This window comes from Vicia villosa, linkage group LG5 (genome assembly GCF_029867415.1).
Source record: "Vicia villosa cultivar HV-30 ecotype Madison, WI linkage group LG5, Vvil1.0, whole genome shotgun sequence".
In the NCBI taxonomy this organism is placed as follows: domain Eukaryota; kingdom Viridiplantae; phylum Streptophyta; class Magnoliopsida; order Fabales; family Fabaceae; genus Vicia; species Vicia villosa.
The window spans coordinates 9,423,963-9,446,689 of NC_081184.1; the positions used below are offsets into that span (position 1 = coordinate 9,423,963).

Here is a 22,727-nt window from a genome sequence, read left to right on the forward strand (position 1 = left end):
CAGGAATGTAAATATATTCACTCTTCACAAACAAACACTTACCAACCCGTTATACTCAACCTACGATACTCATCTATGTTATCACGTATCTCTCACATAAGCGTCCATCTCTGGAGCACAAACGAGATCATCTCACAACTAAGGTTATCTCTAACGCAAAGTCACAAGTACATCCGTGTTCTCGCGTCGGCGATCTCTCGCACGCCGCTCAAACACGAAAGCATTAAGTACAGATACAAACAGTGAATGCTAGCTCTAAATCTATCTCTAGAGTTCAGAACCAACAGATTATTATCCTAGATAAGGATTCAAGAACTTTATCTCTAAAGCACCCCAAATCCCCAGCATAGAGCAAAAATCCAAGATAACATCAACACAGATTTGTAAAGCAAGTTAAATATAACATTATAATCGGTAAATATACATAAGATTCAAGTAAATAAACAAACAAACCCAACCAAAGAGAAATACACAAAGAAGAAGAGAAATGAACCGAAGATCTCCCGGTTTGTCAGCTCTGTTCGACATTCAATCCACCCCCGATCATCCTTATGCAACCTCCAAAGTTGTTTTCTAAGCTAATTTTGATCTAAGAATGAAGTTGATGGTGTTGGGACTCAAAAATACCCAACCCATGACCTAAAAATGTGATTTTGGCCCCTTTTAACGAGCTGCTGTCTTAGCAGGTCCGCTTAGCGGACACCCTCCGCTCAGCGGACTCAAAATTGCTTCCAGACGCTGATTTGCTCCGCTGGAGCTCCGCTCAGCGGACCCCCTCCGCTTAGCGGAGTCTGCTAAAAATCAGATTTTGTTTTCGCCATAACTCGAGAACCGTAACTCCGAATTGCGCCCGGTTCGAAGCGTTGGAAAGCTTATTCAATGCTCTATCCAATAATGAATGAGTGGAAACCAAAATGATGATTTTGGTCATCCTTATTTTGAGTCTTTGGAAGTCCGCTTGATGGTGGCTAAGCGGGCTTTCACCAAAATTGCGAAATCGAAGCCGTGCCTTTGACACTTTATTCCTCAAGGCTCCAATAAGCATGAATACCTATAAAAACAAAGGAAAAACTATCAAATAGTATAAAAGTATATGAAAATACAATTATTCACAAAGTATACGTATTTATGCACAAAACGGAGAATTATTCAAATGGTATTAACAAAAGTATCGATAAGTGCCACTATTTACATATACACAAAATAAGTATATTTTGGAACTTATCAAACTCTCCCCAAATTGAAACTTTGTTTGTCCTCAAACAATGTCAAATAAATCAAAGAATTGAAAGTAATAAACCAAAGAATTGTGAATCAACAAGTTTTGAAAACCAAAAACAAATGTATGGTTTAACACAAAAACGTATAAACAAAGTAAATACTTACCACTATCCTACAACGACAACATGTAAACGAAACGAATCCTAAGTACAAAAATCATGCAAAACATTCTAAACCAATACATGCTCATATCATGAATCACACCTAGCAAAATTTCATCAATGGATGAAGAACACACAAAGGTGAAGGACTTTTAACACTCATCCAACAATCTTGCAAACAAAAGATTAAATTATGCATTCATCCAAAAATCACATTGAAGATACAAAAACAAGAATCAAAAGGACTTTTCAAGGTTGTAATGTGGCTTGGTTAACAAACAAGGGATAAGTCCTAAGGCTAATCGAAACAAAAACTTGCCTAAACCTAAGGGAGTGATCAATCCACCAAAGATTCAAACAACAAAATCTCGATTAAACTTCTTCCATAACCACAAGTTTCTCAAACCAATCACAATACTTATTAGCACAATTATTCATTTCTCTTTTCTTTTTCTTTTTCAAAACTTTTTCTCTCTTTTTTTTTTCTTTTTTTTTCACATTTTTTCTTTTCTTTTCAACCTCATAGCAACAACCAAATAAGTGCACAATCATCTTTCTCCCCAACTTGAATTCAACCACACCATCACATGAATACTCCCTACTTTCTAAGGCAAGGTAAAAATTCATACCAAAAATCATGGTTGAGGGTTCAAGAAAACAAAGAATCAATCATCCATGCAAAAATGAGAACTAAACACTCAAAGATAAGCATTTAGCAAAAACAACATGGACATTGACAAAAAGCTCAAAAGGGGTAACAAAGGATCACACACTCACAAGGTGAATTGACTATTTGGTTTTGGTAGTTATGCTCAAAATGAAACAAAATGCCTTGATCCTTTTCATGCTTTCATAAAATCAACATAAACAAAAGATTAAGCATAATAAAATCCAGTTAAAACAAAGATTATGGCCTCCAGCATATATGAACAATGGAAAGCTTCCTCACATTTATGGTTTGGGAACTAAAGTGATTCAATCAACAAGCAAGTAATGCAAAAGAATGAATGGTATGGTAATTGTATAAATGAAAAGTTTCGTAAACATGTTATGCTATAGAAAGCGATAAATGAGTACCTTGAATTATACACTTCAAAAACAATATCCTACCATACATCCGCAAGTTGAAACACTCAAGCTTTGGAAAATCACCTAAAAAATCTTTGAATTACAGACAAAATTCAAGTACAAACAACTAATAAAAGAATTAGAAAAATAAAACTAGTATATACTACTAATTAGCCTTGGTGAAAGTGGGAAAAAATGAGTGAACCAAGTGGAATAGGAACCCCACTGGTACAGAGCAGAAAAACAAAATTCTGCTATGCTCGCTTAGCGAGCTCTACTTCGCTTAGCGGACATAGCAGAAACCAGAAAAATCAGAACAGGATCTGTAGTTCCAATCACTCACCACTTCACCTAAATACCTCATAAATAGAAATATAAACAATATTTACAACCGTTGGGGTGCCTCACAACAAGCGCTTGTTTTACGTCGTTAGCTCGACGCCTTTATTGTTTCGGTGTTTGGAAAGTAGCTTCCTCCAATCATGCCATGGTGACGTCTCACCGCACAAGCCTAAAGAAAGTGTCCTAACCAAAGCACTCAACAAACGTTATAGGTACAAATATATACAAAAATTAAACGAACATAAAAATGAAAGTATACAACAATATACACAAACAAACACATATGTACAAGTATGAAACAAATACAATTATTATCATACAAAAAGAAAAAATTGGTGAATGTTGGATTCACAAGTTGAAAAGTGGAGATTTTGAATAACGAACTGGTCTGATTTCAAAGTGTTTCACCAACATTCTCCAACAAAGTATACTTGTATGCAAACATATACAAGTAACTATATGGTGAACATAAACAAGTAAACATGTACAAGTAAATATATACACGTGAAACTATACAATATATACGTTATATACAAAGCTCAAAACCACGAAAACTATTGCGATGCAATCCACAACCATCCCCGGCAACGGCGCCATTTTGTTGAATGCAGTATAGGGCAAGCAACAAAAGAAAGATTTGGAAATATTGATCCGAGAATTATCGTCCTCAGAGATGGAGAGATGCCATTCAACAGTTTTTACGGTTTCGAGCTCGGGATTGAATGAGCAAAAAGTAAACAAAGATATAGACAGGTAAGAATAAACACATTCTTAGAAGAGAAAGAACTTATCAGGAATGTAAATATATCCACTCTTCACAAACATACACTTACCAACCCGTTATACTCAACCTACGATACTCATCTATGTTATCACGTATCTCTCACATAAGCGTCCATCTCTGGAGCACAAACGAGATCATCTCACAACTAAGGTTATCTCTAACGCAAAGTCACAAGTACATCCGTGTTCTCGCGTCGGCGATCTCTCGCACGCCGCTCAAACACGAAAGCATTAAGTACAGATACAAACAGTGAATGCTAGCTCTAAATTTATCTCTAGAGTTCAGAACCAAAAGATTATTATCCTAGATAAGGATTCAAGAAGTTTATCTCTAAAGCACCCCAAATCCCCAGCATAGAGCAAAAATCCAAGATAACATCAACACAGATTTGTAAAGCAAGTTAAATATAACATTATAATCGGTAAATATACATAAGATTCAAGTAAATAAACAAACAAACCCAACCAAAGAGAAATACACAAAGAAGAAGAGAAATGAACCGAAGATCTCCCGGTTTGTCAGCTCCGTTCGACACTCAATCCACCCCCGATCATCCTTATGCAACCTCCAAAGTTGTTTTCTAAGCTAATTTTGATCTAAGAATGAAGTTGATGGTGTTGGGACTCAAAAATACCCAACCCATGACCTAAAAATGTGATTTTGGCCCCTTTTAACGAGCTGCTGTCTTAGCGGGTCCGCTTAGCGGACACCCTCCGCTCAGCGGACTCAAAATTGCTTCCAGACGCTGATTTGCTCCGCTCAGCGGACCCCCTCCGCTTAGCGGAGTCTGCTAAAAATCAGATTTTGTTTTCGCCATAACTCGAGAACCGTAACTCCGAATTGCGCCCGGTTCGAAGCGTTGGAAAGCTTATTCAATGCTCTATCCAATAATGAATGAGTGGAAACCAAAATGATGATTTTGGTCATCCTTATTTTGAGTCTTTGGAAGTCCGCTTGATGGTGGCTAAGCGGGCTTTCACCAAAATTGCGAAATCGAAGCCGTGCCTTTGACACTTTATTCCTCAAGGCTCCAATAAGCATGCATACCTATAAAAACAAAGTAAAAACTATCAAATAGTATAAAAGTATATGAAAATTCAATTATTCACAAAGTATACGTATTTATGCACAAAACGGAGAATTATTCAAATGGTATTAACAAAAGTATCGATAAGTGCCACTATTTACATACACAAAATAAGTATATTTTGGCACTTATCAACATGATCGTCTTCGACCAAAGAAGGAGTGAAGCCTTCCTCATAGGATCACAAGCATTGATTGTCGCGATAACAACGTAGCATTGTGCAGTTAATCGAGTAAAATTTGATGCTCAATTGATTTCATGAGATCAATCGGATGTTAGAGAAGGAAGAAGAACAATGAGTGGTTTCTCGTGGAGATTCTAGGGAAATAGGTGTCGATTTTCACAAATGGCGCCACTATTCCATGGTAGAACTAGGAATATGTAACGACGTGGAAATGAGATCTTCTAGTGTGGTGGTGAGTTCTTCTTGTACAGTGTAGTGGGATGGATCTTCAAGGTTAACTCTCCAACACCCATATTATTAAAATATCCGAAAACTATTTTAAATGAGTGAAAAAGGTACTTGTCTCAAGTGGAGCTTATATAGGATGAGTGGTTGAAACCGCTCTCGACCAATGAGAAAAAGGTTAGAGGTTAGGGCCGCTTATTCCATGCTTGACTTAAGTCTCACATATTCTTCACTTGTCGTCTCCATTTGGTGTTAAACATCTTGGTTGAGCATTTGTCTAAAACCTTACAAACGAACTGAAACAATATTATATGTTTTCGATCGTACCAATTGTTTTTCGTGACAATAATTTTTAAAAGGCTAGCATTGTAAATTACATATGTAATTCAGGGCCGGCCCTGGACTAGGGCAAGCAGGACCACAACCCAGGGCCTCAAGAAAATGGGGGCCTCAATTTGAGAGGTGTATATAAAAAATTATAATACGAAGAATTAAAATATATATTTATTACCAAACTTAATATACACTTCAGTGTTTGTGATCCAACGGTGTATCCTTTGTTTTGAATGCTTATTGTCACCATTCAAACCCTACTTCTACCATATTTTTCATTATTTCATAACATTTCAAATATTTCATTACAATTCATTATTTCAACATCTCAGTAAATAAAAATGGAGGTAACCTAATTACATAGGTTCTCAAATTTTAATTATAATTTTTCTTATACAATAAATTAAAATTGAAATTTTTAATCAAATTTTATTTTCAATTATTTATCATAACCCTTATAATTTTAATTTAATTTATTTTAGTGTAAAATTTAAAAATTATTTATATGTTATAATTAAATATTTAAAAGTTAATGATATAATTAAGTTATTTATTATTAAATTTTTATGATGAAATCAAATTCACTATTATTTATTTATTTATGCTTTGATTTATTATTTTTACGATCATAAAAATAAATTTCTTACCAGTCAGGTAAACCTACATATTAGAATCAAGACGTTGTTTAGACTTACTCTTATATTTCTTAGTCATATGATTTGTTTTTTCACAACTAAATTAAGAGAAAATACTACTTTCATTTCTTTAAGATGATGTTTGTTGCCTATAAATTAGAGCAATTAAAGTCCTTAAAAGATTTTTATTCTTAATTCAGTTAATCATATTGCAATTTTGAATTCTTTAATAATTTATAGATGATCTTCTTATCCGTATTGAAAATCTTTTTCATATTTTTGATCTTGTCTTTGAGGGGTCCATTTTTTATTAGGGTCCATTGTTTTGTTTGTCCTAAGTCTCTAAAAAGTCGGGACCGACCCTGATGTAATTTATCAAAATTTACAGTATTCAAGGAACTATTTGGCTAAATATTATTTGGCATAACAGAAAATATAATTAGGCAAATATTGCATTAAATAGGGCCTCTTAATATTGGGTAACTAAGGAATGGGCGTCCTAGTTGTAGGGGTGCAGTTACCGTGCATAGATAAAAATTTATGCACCATGCATAGATTATTATGGACCCTTGGATCAAATTCTAGACATCAATTGTTATTACTCAATACTCAATACTCACCACTCAATACTCAATACTCGATACTCAATACTGGATTAAAAACATGATTCAATAACTTATGTAGGCTTATGCATGGTGCATAAGTAAAATCCTTATGCATATTAGCCAAAGCCCTAGTTGTAGCATCCAGCAAAGGAAACTAAATGATTAAAAACTAGGAAAATTCTTTGGCCACCTCCCAACCTTCTAGCTCACCTCTGGTGAAAAACCCAGAATACCCCTGACTTCGGAAATGAACTTCCGAAATGCAAGGAAAAGGTGTTTTCGGAGATGCATCTCCGAAAGCGTCTTTTTTTTTTAAAATTTGACTTATTTCGGAAATACACTTCCGAAAACACCATTTCGGAAGTTCATTTCCGAAATATTCTGCGTTTTTCAGATTAAGCAAAACAGCCCCCTCCCCCAAATCATTTACCCTAAACTTCTTCCAAACTCACACCCCAAGAGATTTTTGTGCAAACCAGTTCCAAGCTACCTCAAAGCCTCCATCTACTTGCTCTATTACATTCAAAAGTCCTCCAATCCATTCAATTGGTAAGCATTTTGATTTTTAGATCTATGATTAAAATGTATATTAGGGTGTTTACAAATAGCAAAAATTGTATTAGGTTAGGTTTATACTGATATTTAGGATGTTTAGAATGTGTAGAAATAAGTTTGATGTTTGGTTTAGGGGTCTGCCATTGGAGGCTGCAGAGAAGTTCTGCGAAGGGGTGTTTCGGAAGTTCATTTCCGAAAACACCTCCATCCCAGTTTTCGGAAATGAACTTCCGAAATGTATCAGAAGTTCAAATTTTTTTGTTTTTTATTTTGTCTCGCATATTAATCGATTTCAATTGTTTACAGGAACATGTCAGGCAACCAACCAGCACGAATCAGACAGGGAAATTCAAGTTTGTGCTAATCATATTCAGTTGCGAGTGGCTGATAAGGATCTACACCACTTTTATCTTCCCAATTGACCGTAACTGAAAATGATTAGCACGAACTTGAATTTTCCTTCCCAATTCGTAACTTCGGCAGTAAGGCTCTCGATGAAGATCAGAGCCGAACTCAAAGAGAACAGAAATAAAATGTGTGAGTATAGAAAAAGAGTAAAGATGGAGAATGATTCGGATGTGATTGAAAAAAAATGGCAACCAACCAGCACGAATCAGACAGGGAAATTCAAGTTTGTGCTAATCATATTCAGTTGCGAGTGGCTGATAAGGATCTACACCACTTTTATCTTCCCAATTGACCGTAACTGAAAATGATTAGCACGAACTTGAATTTTCCTTCCCAATTCGTAACTTCGGCAGTAAGGCTCTCGATGAAGATCAGGGCCGAACTCAAAGAGAACAGAAATAAAATGTGTGAGTATAGAAAAAGAGTAAAGATGGAAAATGATTCGGATGTGATTGAAAAAAAATGGCAACCAAATTATATGTCGCATATTTTATTTGGCGTTTGCGTTTAATTAAAACGCGAGACTGTTTAAGAAAAAACATAAAAAAAAAACACAGCATAATTCGGAAATGAGCTTCCGAATTCACCCCCCATGAGGTGTTTTCGGATGTTCATCTCCGAACGCACCCCCATGAGGTGTTTTCGGAGATGAACTTCCGAATAAAGGAAATTTTTTTAAAAAAAAAGCGCTTCGGAAGTTCATTTCCGAAGCAGGGGTAGTTTGGGTTTTTCGCTGGGGGTGACCCCCCATAGGGAGGTGGGTAAAGAAAAAATCAAAAACTATGGTTCCTAATTTTAAAGTCTCTAATGTTGCAAATTATTAATGATAATTAATAATATGATTGTGTTCCAAAATGACAAGGAAAATATGTTATGATTTGAATTTTGAATTCGAAGAGTGGTAACTCTTCATGGAATGTTGCAACTGTTGGTGAACCATGCTGTGGGCCAAAAGTCATAACTCTTGGAAAAGAAATTGTTTCACCAAGGGTCGCTACCTTGTGAAACAATATCAGCATGGCCTATAAAATCATAACTTTGGATTCAGAATTCTTAATCAGAAAAAATGCAAATCCTTTAGAATAATTCCAGAGCACTCTTCGCTACATTCGAGTTTTCGCCGGTCTTGCGCAAACTCGATAAGGCTGAATTATCCTGGGTATTCCTGCGTAGAAACTCCAAGACAAATTGGGAGTGCTTGAAATACTATAAGGAAAGTGATTTCGTTCACGATTCTAGCCTCGATTCCATTCGGTTTCAATTAATTTTCTAACAATCTTATAGTAGGTCAAATAATGGCAATCGAGGTTTCGGTTTAAAGTATAAAATGGAAGAATGAAAAGAGAAGAAAAACAAATCCAAATCAAGAACACAAGAAAATAATTATCATGATAAATCCGGGTACGTTCTTATTATTGTCTTTTGGAATTAAAACACAATAAAAATCATGATATTAACATCCTGAATGAAAAATTGATATCATAGTATGGTTACAATGATTTTTTCATTAAATAATATACAATTGGTTGTGTTGTAAATTATGCACTTAAATTCCTAAAGAAAAGAATTGTTTTAGTGTGCAGTCACTTTGACCAATGTTTATATTACGAGAATTGATCTTGGAATATGTTTAACATATTGTATGAAAAAAAATTATATTCATTGGCTTTGATTAACCTATGAGTATTAGTTTGAGATAAGCATTTATAGTGATGCAGTGTACCCATATGCATATAGCAGTATGTGGTACAACACCGAAACATGCTAACGGTACTATATGTATGTTGGTGTTGATTTGAAGAAAAATTGTTTGAAATTAAACTTACAAAATTTTGTTTACATGGACACGTAATAGTGCTTAATCCATTTTATTTATTTATTTTTGGTAGATGAGCCTTACTTGTTATAAACTTTTTCTATTTCATATGGTAAATGAAATGTTAAATCCTACAATGGTTTGTGGTGTTATACGATAATATGAAAGTTTGAAAATATATATGCATTCGAAACGAAGCACTGTTTATATTATTTACAGAAACATTGCTCCAACATATATGTCGTTTGATGGTGTGGTATAAATCATAGTAGAGTTGTCGGTGCCAGAATGAACAGAGACAAGATTTTGAAATTTTGTCTACTGGAGCAGTGTAATTACCCCTTGAACCGTTGCAACTTTTGATAATCAAATTCAAAATAATATGAATACAATGGTTCATTATCGAGTGCAGAATTTTATACAAACTTTTGATAATCAAATTCAAAATAATATGAATACAATGGTTCATTATCGAGTGCAGAATTTTATACAAAAGGTACACAATTAAATTCATATGATTTCATATTAAGATATTTGTGATTTGTAGATGCAATTGTGATAGAGAAATACATTAATTTTTTTTTTTTAAAGAAATTTATTATTTATTGGTATTCATATAAATTGGATTTCAAATTTTATTTTGAAATATTATATTAAAATTTGCTAATTATTAAAGTCATCAAATTTATTGAAGTTCATGATTTTAAATTATGCAATTGAGTTTTGATTTTTATTCTATGTGACTAACATGTTTATGTTCAAAGAGACGTTTTATTATAAGACACAACATGAAGATCATTTAAAGATGGTTCATGACTTCTATGAATTTGGAGTCTTATTAAATCCCCTTATATAGAATTTTGAGAACCTTATTGCAGAGGATAAAGAATTCGAAATTCTCAAAAGTTAAAAACCTTGTGAGGAAGGTTCTCCAAGGATTGTTGAAAATACAAATAGAAAGTTCATCAATGATTGTTGAAAAACAAATCGAACTTAGAATTGGCAGAAAGTCTAAAAGGCTAATGATTTATAAATCGATTGTCGGCATATTTCTTGTATTCAATAGAAGAAAAATGTGAGAATTTTGTTTGTAAGATTCCTATTATTCTTCAAGTGGAAGATGATCATAAAGAGTTACAATGAAGATGTAATTTCAAGGGACTTCTCTTGGAATGATGTTATCCAAGATGAAATGGAATCAACAATGTCAAATCATACTTGGTTGGATGCAAGTGAGTGTTTAGAAGGAAGTATCATAAAGATGGTACACTAAACACCTACAAGTCTAGATTAATAGCCAAATGTTTAGACAAAAGGAATGTGTTAATTATTTAAACACATGCACTATTAGCAAGGACGGCAACAATTAGAGTATTGTTTGCATTAGTTTTTGCATGAACTTATAGTTCATCAAAAGGGTGTCAAAATGACATTCCTAAAGTGGAGATCTCGATGAGGAGATTTTCATGGAGAAATCAGAAGGTTATATACTTTCTATTGATGAACAAAAAGGTGTACAAGCTTGTTAAAACCATGTATGGATTAAAACAAGCACCGAAACAATGACATTAAAAGTTTGACTTTGTCATTGTAAGATTCTTCGATTAAGGAGGAAACTTACAAATTAAAGAGGAGACACACAAGTTAGGGGGAGAATTGCCAATCTTATCAAAACAAGAATTCAAAGAGTTTGTCATCATCAAAAAGGGGGAGATTGTGAAGAATATATCTTATATCTAGTTTTGATGAAGACAAAGACTATCAAAGAAGAAAAAGGATCAAAAGTGTCATGCACGTCAATGATGAAGTTAACCAAGAAGGTTTAACATATAAATTCAAGTGAAGATTTGAGAGAAGTGAAAATAACCAAGGTACTTGTTGCAATTTATATTATACTATTTTAAATTGCTCTTAATTTCATCTCTCACTTCATCTAAAAACCTTCTTGCATCATCATGCATGATTATCTAAAATCTTCTTCACCTAATTCTTGTGATAAGTGTTTGTACACAAAGTTGTGTAAGAATATTGTGATATTCCTTTGTCTCTATGTTGATTACATGTTGATCATTAGCAACGAGATGAATGAAATCTTAGAAACAAAGAGGTTTCTATAGCTTCCACATTCAAGATGAAAATTCTTGAAATAGTGGACACTCTTTTCGATTAAAGTAAAGCGAAAGAGTGGGGGTTGAGAAAACCACATTCAAGATGAAAGATCTTGGATAAATTGACACTATTTTGGAGATCAAAATAATGCGAAAATAGTGGGGGTTATGAACTTAGTCAAATATACTTTGTTGAGAAAGTACTTGATAAATTCAAACTGTCACGTTTTAAAAGGTGAATATTCAATTTGATCTTAGTGTCAAAATAATGATGGAAGAGTTATGGCTATATTAGAATACACAAGTGAAATTGGTTTTCTAATGCAATGTACTATATGCGATATAGGAGTTGCAAATAGTAAATGAGTAGATTTACTAGCAATCCAAATGATGAGCATTGGAAGGCCATCACAAGGATTTTGATTATCTTTTAAAAAACCAAAATCTTGACCTCCGTTATGGTAGGTTTCCTGCCATATAAGAAGGATATACCAATATGAGTTGGATATCGAGTGTTGGGGATCATATATTTACACTAGTTGGTGGTGAGATTTATTGGAAGATCAAGAAACAAAGATGCAACACTCTTTTGACCATGGATCCATAGTATGTGGATCTCGCTTCCACTGGTCAAAGAAGTTGAATGATTGAAGGACTTTCTGTTGGAAGTTCCATTGGCTATAAACACGGTGTTTCAAAGGTGTTAACACAACGTGACAGTTAAGCCAGTTTAGCAAAAGAATTCAGATAAGTGTAAAATGAAAAGTTTGGGCACTGAGGCCTTAGATATTCTTTCGTGAGAAAATTGATTAAAGATGTAATCATTTCATTCACATATATACGATTGATCTATAATTTGAATGTTTCATTTACTAAACTACTGGTCAGTGATTTAGTAAAGACAACCTCAAGAGGTGTGAGGTTGAAACTCCTTGAATAAGTGTTCCAACAATGATAGCAACCCAATCTGAAGTTAATACATCTTAACCTAAGATTCAATGGGTAACAACAAGTCGTTGATTTGGAAGTTGGTGCAACATTTTGTGACAATGTTGACTATTACATAATTGAGGGTTGAGTTTCTTTAAAAACTCTTAATGAAGTTTTATATCGAGGAGGATATGTATCTCAAGAAATAGATACAAATGAAACTTCACCTATATGAATTTCGAGATGGTGCCGTCTTAAAATGAGAGTTGGAGTTTCTCTCATGAAAAATTCATGAAAACAGGAAAAGCACATGGCCATAAATAGTGCTAGGCGAGATATGTAGGCGAAGAACCTTTAAAGAGTGTGTGTATAGTAACGCCGGTCTGATCACATGGGATAACGGTTCAAAGCATAGCTACCTAACATTCTGATTAGGCTTTGCGTTGTCTTTACTAAGGTTAAGTTCAAATCGAAAGATACTTAACTGTATTAACACTTTTTTGCTTTCTATATTCTGGAATTAGACTTGTCATTATTAGAACAAGTGGGGGATTGTTGCAAATTATTAATGATAATTAATAATATGATTGTGTTCCAAAATGACAAGGAAAATATGTTATGATTTGAATTTTGAATTCGAAGAGTGGTAACTCTTCATGGAATGTTGCAACTGTTGGTGAACCATGCTGTGGGCCAAAAGTCATAACTCTTGGAAAAGAAATTGTTTCACCAAGGGTCGCTACCTTGTGAAACAATATCAGCATGGCCTATAAAATCATAACTTTGGATTCAGAATTCTTAATCAGAAAAAATGCAAATCCTTTAGAATAATTCCAGAGCACTCTTCGCTACATTCGAGTTTTCGCCGGTCTTGCGCAAACTCGATAAGGCTGAATTATCCTGGGTATTCCTGCGTAGAAACTCCAAGACAAATTGGGAGTGCTTGAAATACTATAAGGAAAGTGATTTCGTTCACGATTCTAGCCTCGATTCCATTCGGTTTCAATTAATTTTCTAACATCTAATGTACCACAACTATATCCTATAGACATGAAGTAAACTTTCTGAGATCAAAAGTCTGACACATCCACGTGCTGATTCAATAATAATCTTAAAGAAGTTGGCTTATATGGCCCAAATTCTTCCAATATATTTATGACTCGATGGACCACGTGTCTTATTTAGTCAAACATAATTATTATATCGTCCATAAATGGCACCCCGCCATGTTAGGTTCTGCTTGAAAAAGGAATTTGGATTAGTGAGATTAACTGCTTGCTAAAGTTGTTGATCGCTCTTTATCTCAAATTAATATAATAGGGAGTGTTATGGAAAATGAAATTTCTTCATTGAAATTGAAATGATAACACAAAGAAGTTTAAGAAGCGAGGTACATGGATTAACTTAGTTATGGTGAGACTCTTTTATAATAGGATAGTCTCTAACAAACTCTAACCATCATAACTAATTATTAACAACTTAACTAACACTTAACAATCTTAATAATTTGTGCAACGAGTTAGTTAATTATTCTTTAAACATTGGTCTTTAATTTTTCACGAAAATTATGATAATCAATCTCAATATATTTTGTTCTTTCACAAGGTTGATTGCAATGTGTATGTCCTTAAGATTGTCTCAATAAAGGACACGTGGTTTATAGCATTTAACTTGGAGACCATTGGCTAGTTATACAAGCCATTGTAATTCACAAGTGGAAACAGCAAAGACTCGATACTGAGCTTCAGAAAGCACCATGAGACAGTTAATTACTTCTTAGTGCAACATAAAATTGATGACTTGTCAATGAAGAAACATTTCCCTTAGACATATCTTCATATTTATGCACAAACTAATAAATCAATACTTGTAGCTGTGAATCCCTAGGAAAATCACGCCTCAAGCATGACATCCTTTAAGTTACCTTAGCGTTTTAGTGACAACTTTATAGTGATTGATGGCGGGGTTGGTCAAAAATTGACTTAATCGTCATGTAATGAAGGTAATGACAAAGTGTTGTTTTTTTGAGGCAGAGAAGTATTCTACTCCTTACTCGAGTTGCTGCTTGAAACCACAAAAACATAAGATGAATCGAAATCATCTTGAACAATGGTTGCATTTCCACTATCCTTTCCTCCATGATATTTTAGGCGTTTGGGGAATACCTTTCTTGTATGACCCTCATTCTTACAGTGATAACATTTCTCTTTGTGAATTTCTCCTTAACCGATAGGCCTTTACCAATCAAAGATGACTTGTTCTCCTTTCTTTCGTTCAAATCCTTAGAATACAAGGTTAGTTGAACTTCTTCAAAGGTCAAAGACTCTCTTCCATAGAAGAGAGTTTCTTTGAAGTGAGCATGTGATGTGGGAAATGCACACAGCAGCAACATAGCTTGATCTTCATCCTCGATCTTGACATCGATATGTTCAAGATTAAGAATCAGCTTATTGAACGTATCCAACTGCTCAACCAATACTTTGTCTTGACTCATCTTGAATGGATACAGAGCTTGCTTCAAGTAGAGGCGATTGACCAACTATTTGGTCATTTTTAAACTTTCGAGTTTCACCTATAAACCCGACGTCGCCGTCTCCTTCGAAACCTGTCAGAGAATATTATCACCAAGACTCAATAAGACGGCGTTGTGGGCTTTCTCTACCGTAGTAATTTTCTCCGTCTCCGTTAACACAACGTCCATGGCTGCGGCTCCCCTCAAAGCTTCTAACCAACCCTGCTGAACTAGTAGAGATTTCATCTTCAAGCGTCACAAACTGAAATCGTTCACTTCAACGAACATTTCAATCCCATACTTTGTTGACGATATTTTTCTCCATGCTCACCGCACCAATTTATTATGAAAACGATGTCTGAATAACAAAGTATAACTAGTTTCTTAATTGGCAAGAAATCCACAAGGATAGGAAAGAGGGAAGCAAGAAGAACACAATGAATCTGGTTATAAACTAATACTCTTTACTTTATCTTTGAAACAAGATTACAAGTGTTATAGAATAAAAAATAACCTCTAACCCTAGTTAGGATTTAATATACTATTTATAATAAAACTAACACGCTAAACTAATGGGCTTTTACACACAGACCCATTACACAAGCTAATTTAGAGAACAAACTAACTTAAACAATTTGGCTTAACAAACAGACATGCTAACAATCCTGACATACTTCAACTATAAGATGTGAACAAACTTCGACAACATGCTAATTTCCTGTCGAATTATCGAACTAAGGTGCTACCATTCGATCATACTAGAGTTTGATCCAATATATATATATATATATATATATATATATATATATATATATATATATATATATATATATATATATATATATATATAGGGGATGTATCTAGTAGGAGGAATTTTTAAATAAGAGATAGGAGTATTCAATGCTAATCATTGGATTAATCAAGAGAGAGAAATAATAATTATATTAATATTTTAATAAATAATTTAATTCTCTCTCTTGATTAATCCAATGGTTAGCATTAAATCCTCTTATCTCTTATTTAAAAACCCTCCTACTTGATACATTCCCTATATATATATATATATATATATATATATATATATATATATATATATATATATATATATATATATATATATATATATATATATATATATATATATATATATATATCACAACAGTTGTTAAAGATAATTGTTGTGATAAATAGCGCGCTTCCTACTTTATCACCATAGTCACATGCCCGTGGTAGAAAACATCATATTTACAATTATACGCTACCTAACAACGAACGTGCGACCGTTATTGTATGCATTTCACAACCGTTGTGAATAGTGTTTTCTGTAGCAGTGAAAGCATTCTTATACCATATTATGAAAAAAAAATTCTTTTCTGAGATTGAAATTGTGATACAAGAAATTCCAAGTAGCAAGATACATGGACTAAGTTAGTTATTATGAGACTCATTTACAATGATATAGTCTCTCACAAATTCTAACCATCATAACAAATTATTAACAATCTAACTAACTCTTAACAACTTTAACAACTTTAAATAACTTGTGACTCGTGTCACAAGTTAGTTAATCATTCATCCGACTAACTTATTACCTGCATTGTAAAAACTATGTATAGTTTGGTAGTGAGAATCTTTGTGAGGATGTAAACTTTAGGAGAATTGAATTTTTATAGATAGAGATTAGTTAAGATTATTTAGTAATTTAATGAAGATGCATTCTGAGACTTTCGATATTTAAAACTTAACCTTTTATAATTTACTACATATCAAATATGAGAAAAACTATTTTTAAATTCATTGGTAATCAATGTATCTGACTTTACATTAGATAATTTAGTTATTCAATAAATTTGTATATAACTTTCGTACGGACTTACTAATTGTCACCCTCATCCCTAATTACGCTTAATACAAGCCTTCATAATCTTTTGTCCATGTTCCTTAACAACATTCCTAAGCAGATCTATAGAAGAAAGAATCAGGTTTAATTCAAATTCAACTTACTCCAAAAATCAAGTCCATGTGATGTTTAAATCTTTAGTTTCATGTGTTGTCTTATTCAAGTTTGGTCAATATTTATTTCTTGTTGTTTTTGTCCTATGATATTGTCTACTTTGATATTCAGCATGGGCATATGCCATATTGTAAAAATTATTCTATTAGCTGCGATCTCTATACAATGTCAGATTGTTTTGGCTTAGCTTATAACAACAACAATGAGACCTTATAACATTAAATGAGATTTACGCCATAATGATATGTTAACCATCTTTCAATCCAATTTATTAATCTCATAATCTTCATACTTTTTTTTTTATAATTAATTACTTGATTTTTTTATTTTTAATTGTTTGACTCGTCTCCATTAATTTAATTTACTCTTTTTATAATATAATATTGATTATATTTCTATATGTTTAAATTACTTAAACCTATCTTTTACAATTTACTTTAACTACAAGTATTATTTCAACACTCTAATATTGTCATTTTTAATCTTATTTCATCTAATATTATCATACATCTAACGCAACATTTTTATCTTAGTTATATTTATTTTATTTTCGTATTAGTTCTTAACAATGTAATATTTTGTTTCATACAATATCATAGATTTGTCCGATAAAATTTACTTTTTAACTTGATTGATATTTTTGTGTTATATAAAATTTCTAAGGTCTTCTTCCATTTCAACCATCCATATCTACATCATAAATGTATTTCATGAGATCATTCAAAATAAAAATAAAAAATCTTATTAGTTTTAAGCAAATTGGGTGCATTGTTGCATAGCTGTAGTATACAGATCATGTTAACCAATAATATCTACATTTCATTATTACAAGTTATTATTATCATTTTGAATAAACCAACTGCCAGCCTTCAAACCAAACAAATCTACAAATTAATTAAAAAAAAAAAAAGCATTGTATAATTAATTACTTGTGTATAACTAACAGTCCCATATGCCACATTGTTACATCTGCATCAGTACTATATTTGCCATCATAACTCTTAATGTATTCCACAGCACTGAGAAATCATATCATATATGTATAAATAGTAGAACTTTAACATCACAAAGATGTACGAGATTTTACAATTGATATAAATAAACCATGTATTCATCAGAATAATAATGTACATATTAATGTTATTTTAGGAGCATAAACATAATTTTTTTTATATTATTCTGATAGCCTGTAAGAATTTTAAAATTAAACATCATGGCAAATGACAATTAATCACTATTAGAAAAAAAAGTGAAGTTTCGACAAAAAAATTAAAGACAAAGATAAAATTAGTCTTTGATTTAGTCGTTTAATTTTTAGCGACATAATTGAAGACATGTTTTATATTTTTTGTCTGTAATTTTATTGTTGAAAATTCAACATTTTTTAGTAGTGAATAGAAAATTCAAATCGAGTCAATTGCTCTTTTTCGATTTTAATCTTTCTTCTTTGATCCAACGATTCCGTCTGTTCCTGCAAGCATAGCATATTTATCCTTCCTTGTTAAGTTGGTACATTCAAATCCAAGAGTGCCTCCGAGAACCCTTTGAATATAATTTGCAACTTCAAATGAAGATTTCCCTCCATTGCAAGTCAACTCCAAAGGCAATTGATTCAAGAAAGTGATCTCATAAGTCGGCATAGGATTCATGAACACAAAATAAGGATCCAACAATTTGTGTCCCCGAACCGAAGTCCCATAAAACATACTTTGTTTCGTATTGATCGCGACCGGGACAATCCTATCCGTTAGTTCAGCAAAAAGAGCACTGAACCTCAATAGAAACGGTTCCCTACAAGTTGTACCTTCGGGACAAATCACTAAATCACCTTCTTCAAGCAATTTCTTTATATTCGCAGCATCTCTGTCTCTTTCTCTAGTAAGCGCGACCGCTTTTATAGGCGAAATTATTTCAGTAAACTTACTTATACTATAAGTCACACAACTTATTTTTCTTCCCAACGCAACCGCCGTAACAACCGGATCTAAAACTGTTCTATGGTTGCAAATAAAGAGTACACCACTTTGTCCATTTCTTGGTGGTGGTGGAGGTGTACCTTTTCTAATTACTCTTATTCCAAGTAACTTGTAATTGTACCAAGCAATTTTTTCAGGTAAAGGTATGTTGAGATAGACCCTTAAGATTGAAAGTATGATCCCAATTGGCATCCATAGGAAGGTTAAGAGTGCAACTAGAGGAGTTGGTTTTTGGACTAATCTACCCTCATGAAAAATTATTGGGCTTAGAAGCTTGTTTCTTGGTAATGGATCACATTTAGTCCTTGGCACCATGTATCCTTCCTGTAAGATGAAAAATATATAAACTCAGGGTCTTTATGATAACATTTTTGTGCAGATTTAGATATAGAGGAGATGAATTGAAAAATTGCCACAAAAAAAAATATATTATTAAAGCTTTACTGAAATCTTAGTATTACTCTCAAATTCTTAAATTTCTGCAATTGTCTGTCTCATATAGTATGAGATTTCAAAATTCGAACACATTCAATACACAAATTAAAATTAAGGTGTTGGGTGCGTTCACATAAACTTGAACTGTCTTATAATAATTGGTGCGTCCAAAATTTAAAAAATACACGAGGGACATTTTCGAAATTATTTAAAGATTGAGGGTAATACTTCAATGAACAATCCTCTAATTTAACTCTACTCAATATTTTATCGGGCCCGGATGGCCCATTGATCTTTAGGTCGATCCGATGCAACGTAACAAATCACAATCACATTAGAGCTTGTCTATTTTTGAATGAATATAAAAAATTATTTTACATTAGTAATATCAATTAACCTAATCTAATTTATACTTCAAAGAAAAAATTTAGTTAGGGATGTTTTAACTTATTAGTGGTTTATAAAACATCAATAATGTTGGCATCTTAAGGGTAGAGAACAAAAAATGGACAATGATTTTAAGAGGGACCAGTACAAAGGTTGAGGCTATTAAATACCTTTTCCTAAGTATAAATTTCTATTGCAAAATTTTCTATTTTAGTTTATTGAGAAAAAAATAAAAAATGTTTAATATGTTTATTTTATTTATATACAGTTAAAATATCTTTTTGTACATGTAGTTTATAATAAAGGAGGTGATTTTATTTTTTATATGAAATATGTACTTTGGACTCAAATAGTATAGAAAAAGACATGATGCAAGATAAGAGGAGAACAGTTTACACAAAAAGAGGTGCAATATTGAAGAACATGTTCATTAATATTCTCAACCAACATCAAAAAATTAGGGGCCAATCTTATTTATTAATCACCATGTTAGAGTACGTGCTAGTTTTGTAGGGTTAAGAAACAGCTCACACAAGTTATCCTCTTATCTGAAAAAGAAATTTTGATAAAGACATTTATTTAAGCGTGTGTATATATGCGAGAATTTTTATACACCTAGTTCGAATAAGTGAAATATCATAAATTTAAACTCATATTTTTATAATCGAATACCATTACACAATTATTATCGGAGCTGGTTTAGTAGAATTATATATGATTTTGATCTTTAAATAATTATTTCACAAATATAATTTTTAATTAAAATTATTTTAGAGTTAATTACAATTTTGATCTTAATTTTCCACTTCAAGTAGTTGGCCCCATATTTTAAAATCAGTAGATGTGGTCTCTCATTTATATTTTTCAACAAAAAATGGATATGATATATTTTAAATAACGTGATATATAATATAATATTATAAAACCATATAGATGAATTAATAATTTATCTATCAATAATTAAATTGATAAATTTTAAAGTAGAAACTGAAATTTGTAAAATATTTTCTTACACTTTCTTTGATTTTGGTTATTCTACATCATTAAATTATATGTCATAAAACATGTAATATATTTAATTTTTTACTATAAAAAGTGAGAAATCAATTAAAATTGAATAATTTTAAAATGGAGGAACCAATTTAATGAGTAAAAAAAATAGAAGAATCAAAATTATAATTATAATTTTATTTTTATTATAGATTTATATGTTTATTAATATTATTATTTTGTCTTATATAAAATTAAGACACATCCATCTACAAAAGAATATTTTAAGAATATTAACACTAAAAAACAGACACCTTAAATACACAAGTCAATTCTCCTAATTTTCTCGAAAATAATTAAATACACATAAATAGCCAAACAAACAGATAAATAGACAGATGGATATTTATATATTAGGTGAGCGAATTAAATTTCCTAGACAAATATATACACCAATGGCCCATATAACCTAACTTTTTCAACCATCCATTCTCGACTATACTATCTTGTATTAATTAAAAAACTTAGTTATTTCTTTATTTAAAATTAAAATAATAAAGTCAAATTAGGGTCAAATAAACATGATTAATTAATTTTTTAGTATTAATCAATATCCATCTAGTATTAACCTATCATTTTCCATCTCAATCAACATCATATACTCTTCTGTTAACTGAAATTAGTGTTAAATAAATTGAATATCTCTGCATGCAACATAATATACTCTTCGATTTAATAGATTAGTCTTTGCAGTTTCACGTAACAGAAATAGATTGTTTCATATATCTACAGTTTCATGCAGAGATATTTGATTTCTTATCTATAAAAAAAATGTAACACATATATACCAACCTTGCAAATTGACATGAAGTCAGAGTCAGTTACACTGTCTCCAAGTCCCAAATCAGGCAAGTTGTTACTTCCAAATTCTTTCATAACTGCCTCTTTCTTGTGTTCACCAACAAGAACTCCAGGTTCCATAACAAACCCTGTTGCTCTCCCTCTTTTTGTAACCACCAATTCAGTTCCAAGCACCTTATCAACTCCCAAAAACGTTTTAACAAAAGGCTCAACCATAATCCTCGGACTCGCGGTAACAACGTACCGTTTCCCGAACGAATTGAACACGTTCCACGTCACCGGATGCACGTCCTCGGCGTAAAACCTAGGCAAAACCGACCGGGAAACAATCTCAACGTCTCTTATCCTTAGTCCCGCGAATGTGACAAAGATCAATGTTTTGATCGCCAGCGTCTCGGAGACGAATAGGTACAGGAAGTATATGAAAGGGACTAAGGATAAGAGAAGTAATGCTCTTAGAATGCTTCCGGCCTCGAGGGCGATGAGCATGTAGTAGGGAAAAGCGCTTCGCGACACGAGAAGCGTGCCGTCTAAGTCGGATGCAACGGTTTGGTTTGATCTATCTTTTGTGCTACATTTGGAAATTGGTTGGAAAAGAGGAAAAGCTCCCATGACTAATTGAGGAAATTTTTTGGAAGAAAATTTGAGTTTGTTGCTAAGATGAGATTGGTTGAACTATAGTTGTGTTTTTATGAGAGAGAGGGGGAAGGGGTTTTTAAAGGACTTAAGAAGTGTATGGTGGTGTTGGTGAGCAATTTTGAGAAAGTAAATTTATAATTCAATGTAATATAATAATGATAATATGTGGTGCCAACTTTGAGAAATAAATGTGAAGTTTAATATAATATATAATACTAATATGAAGTTCCAATAAATATTGATATAGTAAGAAATTAAGAATGCAACTAGCATTCTATGAAAGTGTGAGTGTGAATTAAATCTTGCAAAGGAATATCTCATAATATATATGAATAATATGAATAGGCTTTTCTTAATTCTGTTTAAGAACTTGAGATTTATCATAATTTTAGTGAATCATAATTTTTTTTAATGAATAATATATGAACTTAAGAACTTAATTCTCATCAAT

General features: G+C 32.3%; 1 protein-coding gene across 1 annotated transcript; it reads right to left on the reverse strand.

Annotated features, from left to right (window-relative positions):
• Positions 1 to 18,074: 18,074 nt before the first annotated feature.
• LOC131601308 (glycerol-3-phosphate 2-O-acyltransferase 6-like) lies at positions 18,075 to 22,390 on the reverse strand. The gene is made up of 2 exons (XM_058873093.1): positions 21,629 to 22,390; positions 18,075 to 19,288 (listed from the first exon to the last, which is right to left on the reverse strand). The coding sequence occupies exons 1-2, from the start codon at positions 22,247 to 22,249 to the stop codon at positions 18,422 to 18,424; spliced, it is 1,488 nt and encodes a 495-aa protein (XP_058729076.1). The 5' UTR covers positions 22,250 to 22,390; the 3' UTR covers positions 18,075 to 18,421.
• Between the last annotated feature and the right edge of the window lie 337 nt (positions 22,391 to 22,727).

What these genes read in the sequence shown, in the direction of transcription:
- LOC131601308 (XM_058873093.1), bottom strand. Translation starts at nt 22,249, where the DNA reads ATGGGAGCTTTTCCTCTTTTCCAACCAATTTCCAAATGTAGCACAAAA. An exon ending in ACTTCATGTCAATTTGCAAG is followed by an intron (nt 19,289 to 21,628) that starts GTTGGTATATAT and finishes TTCATCTTACAG; the next exon opens with GAAGGATACATGGTGCCAAG.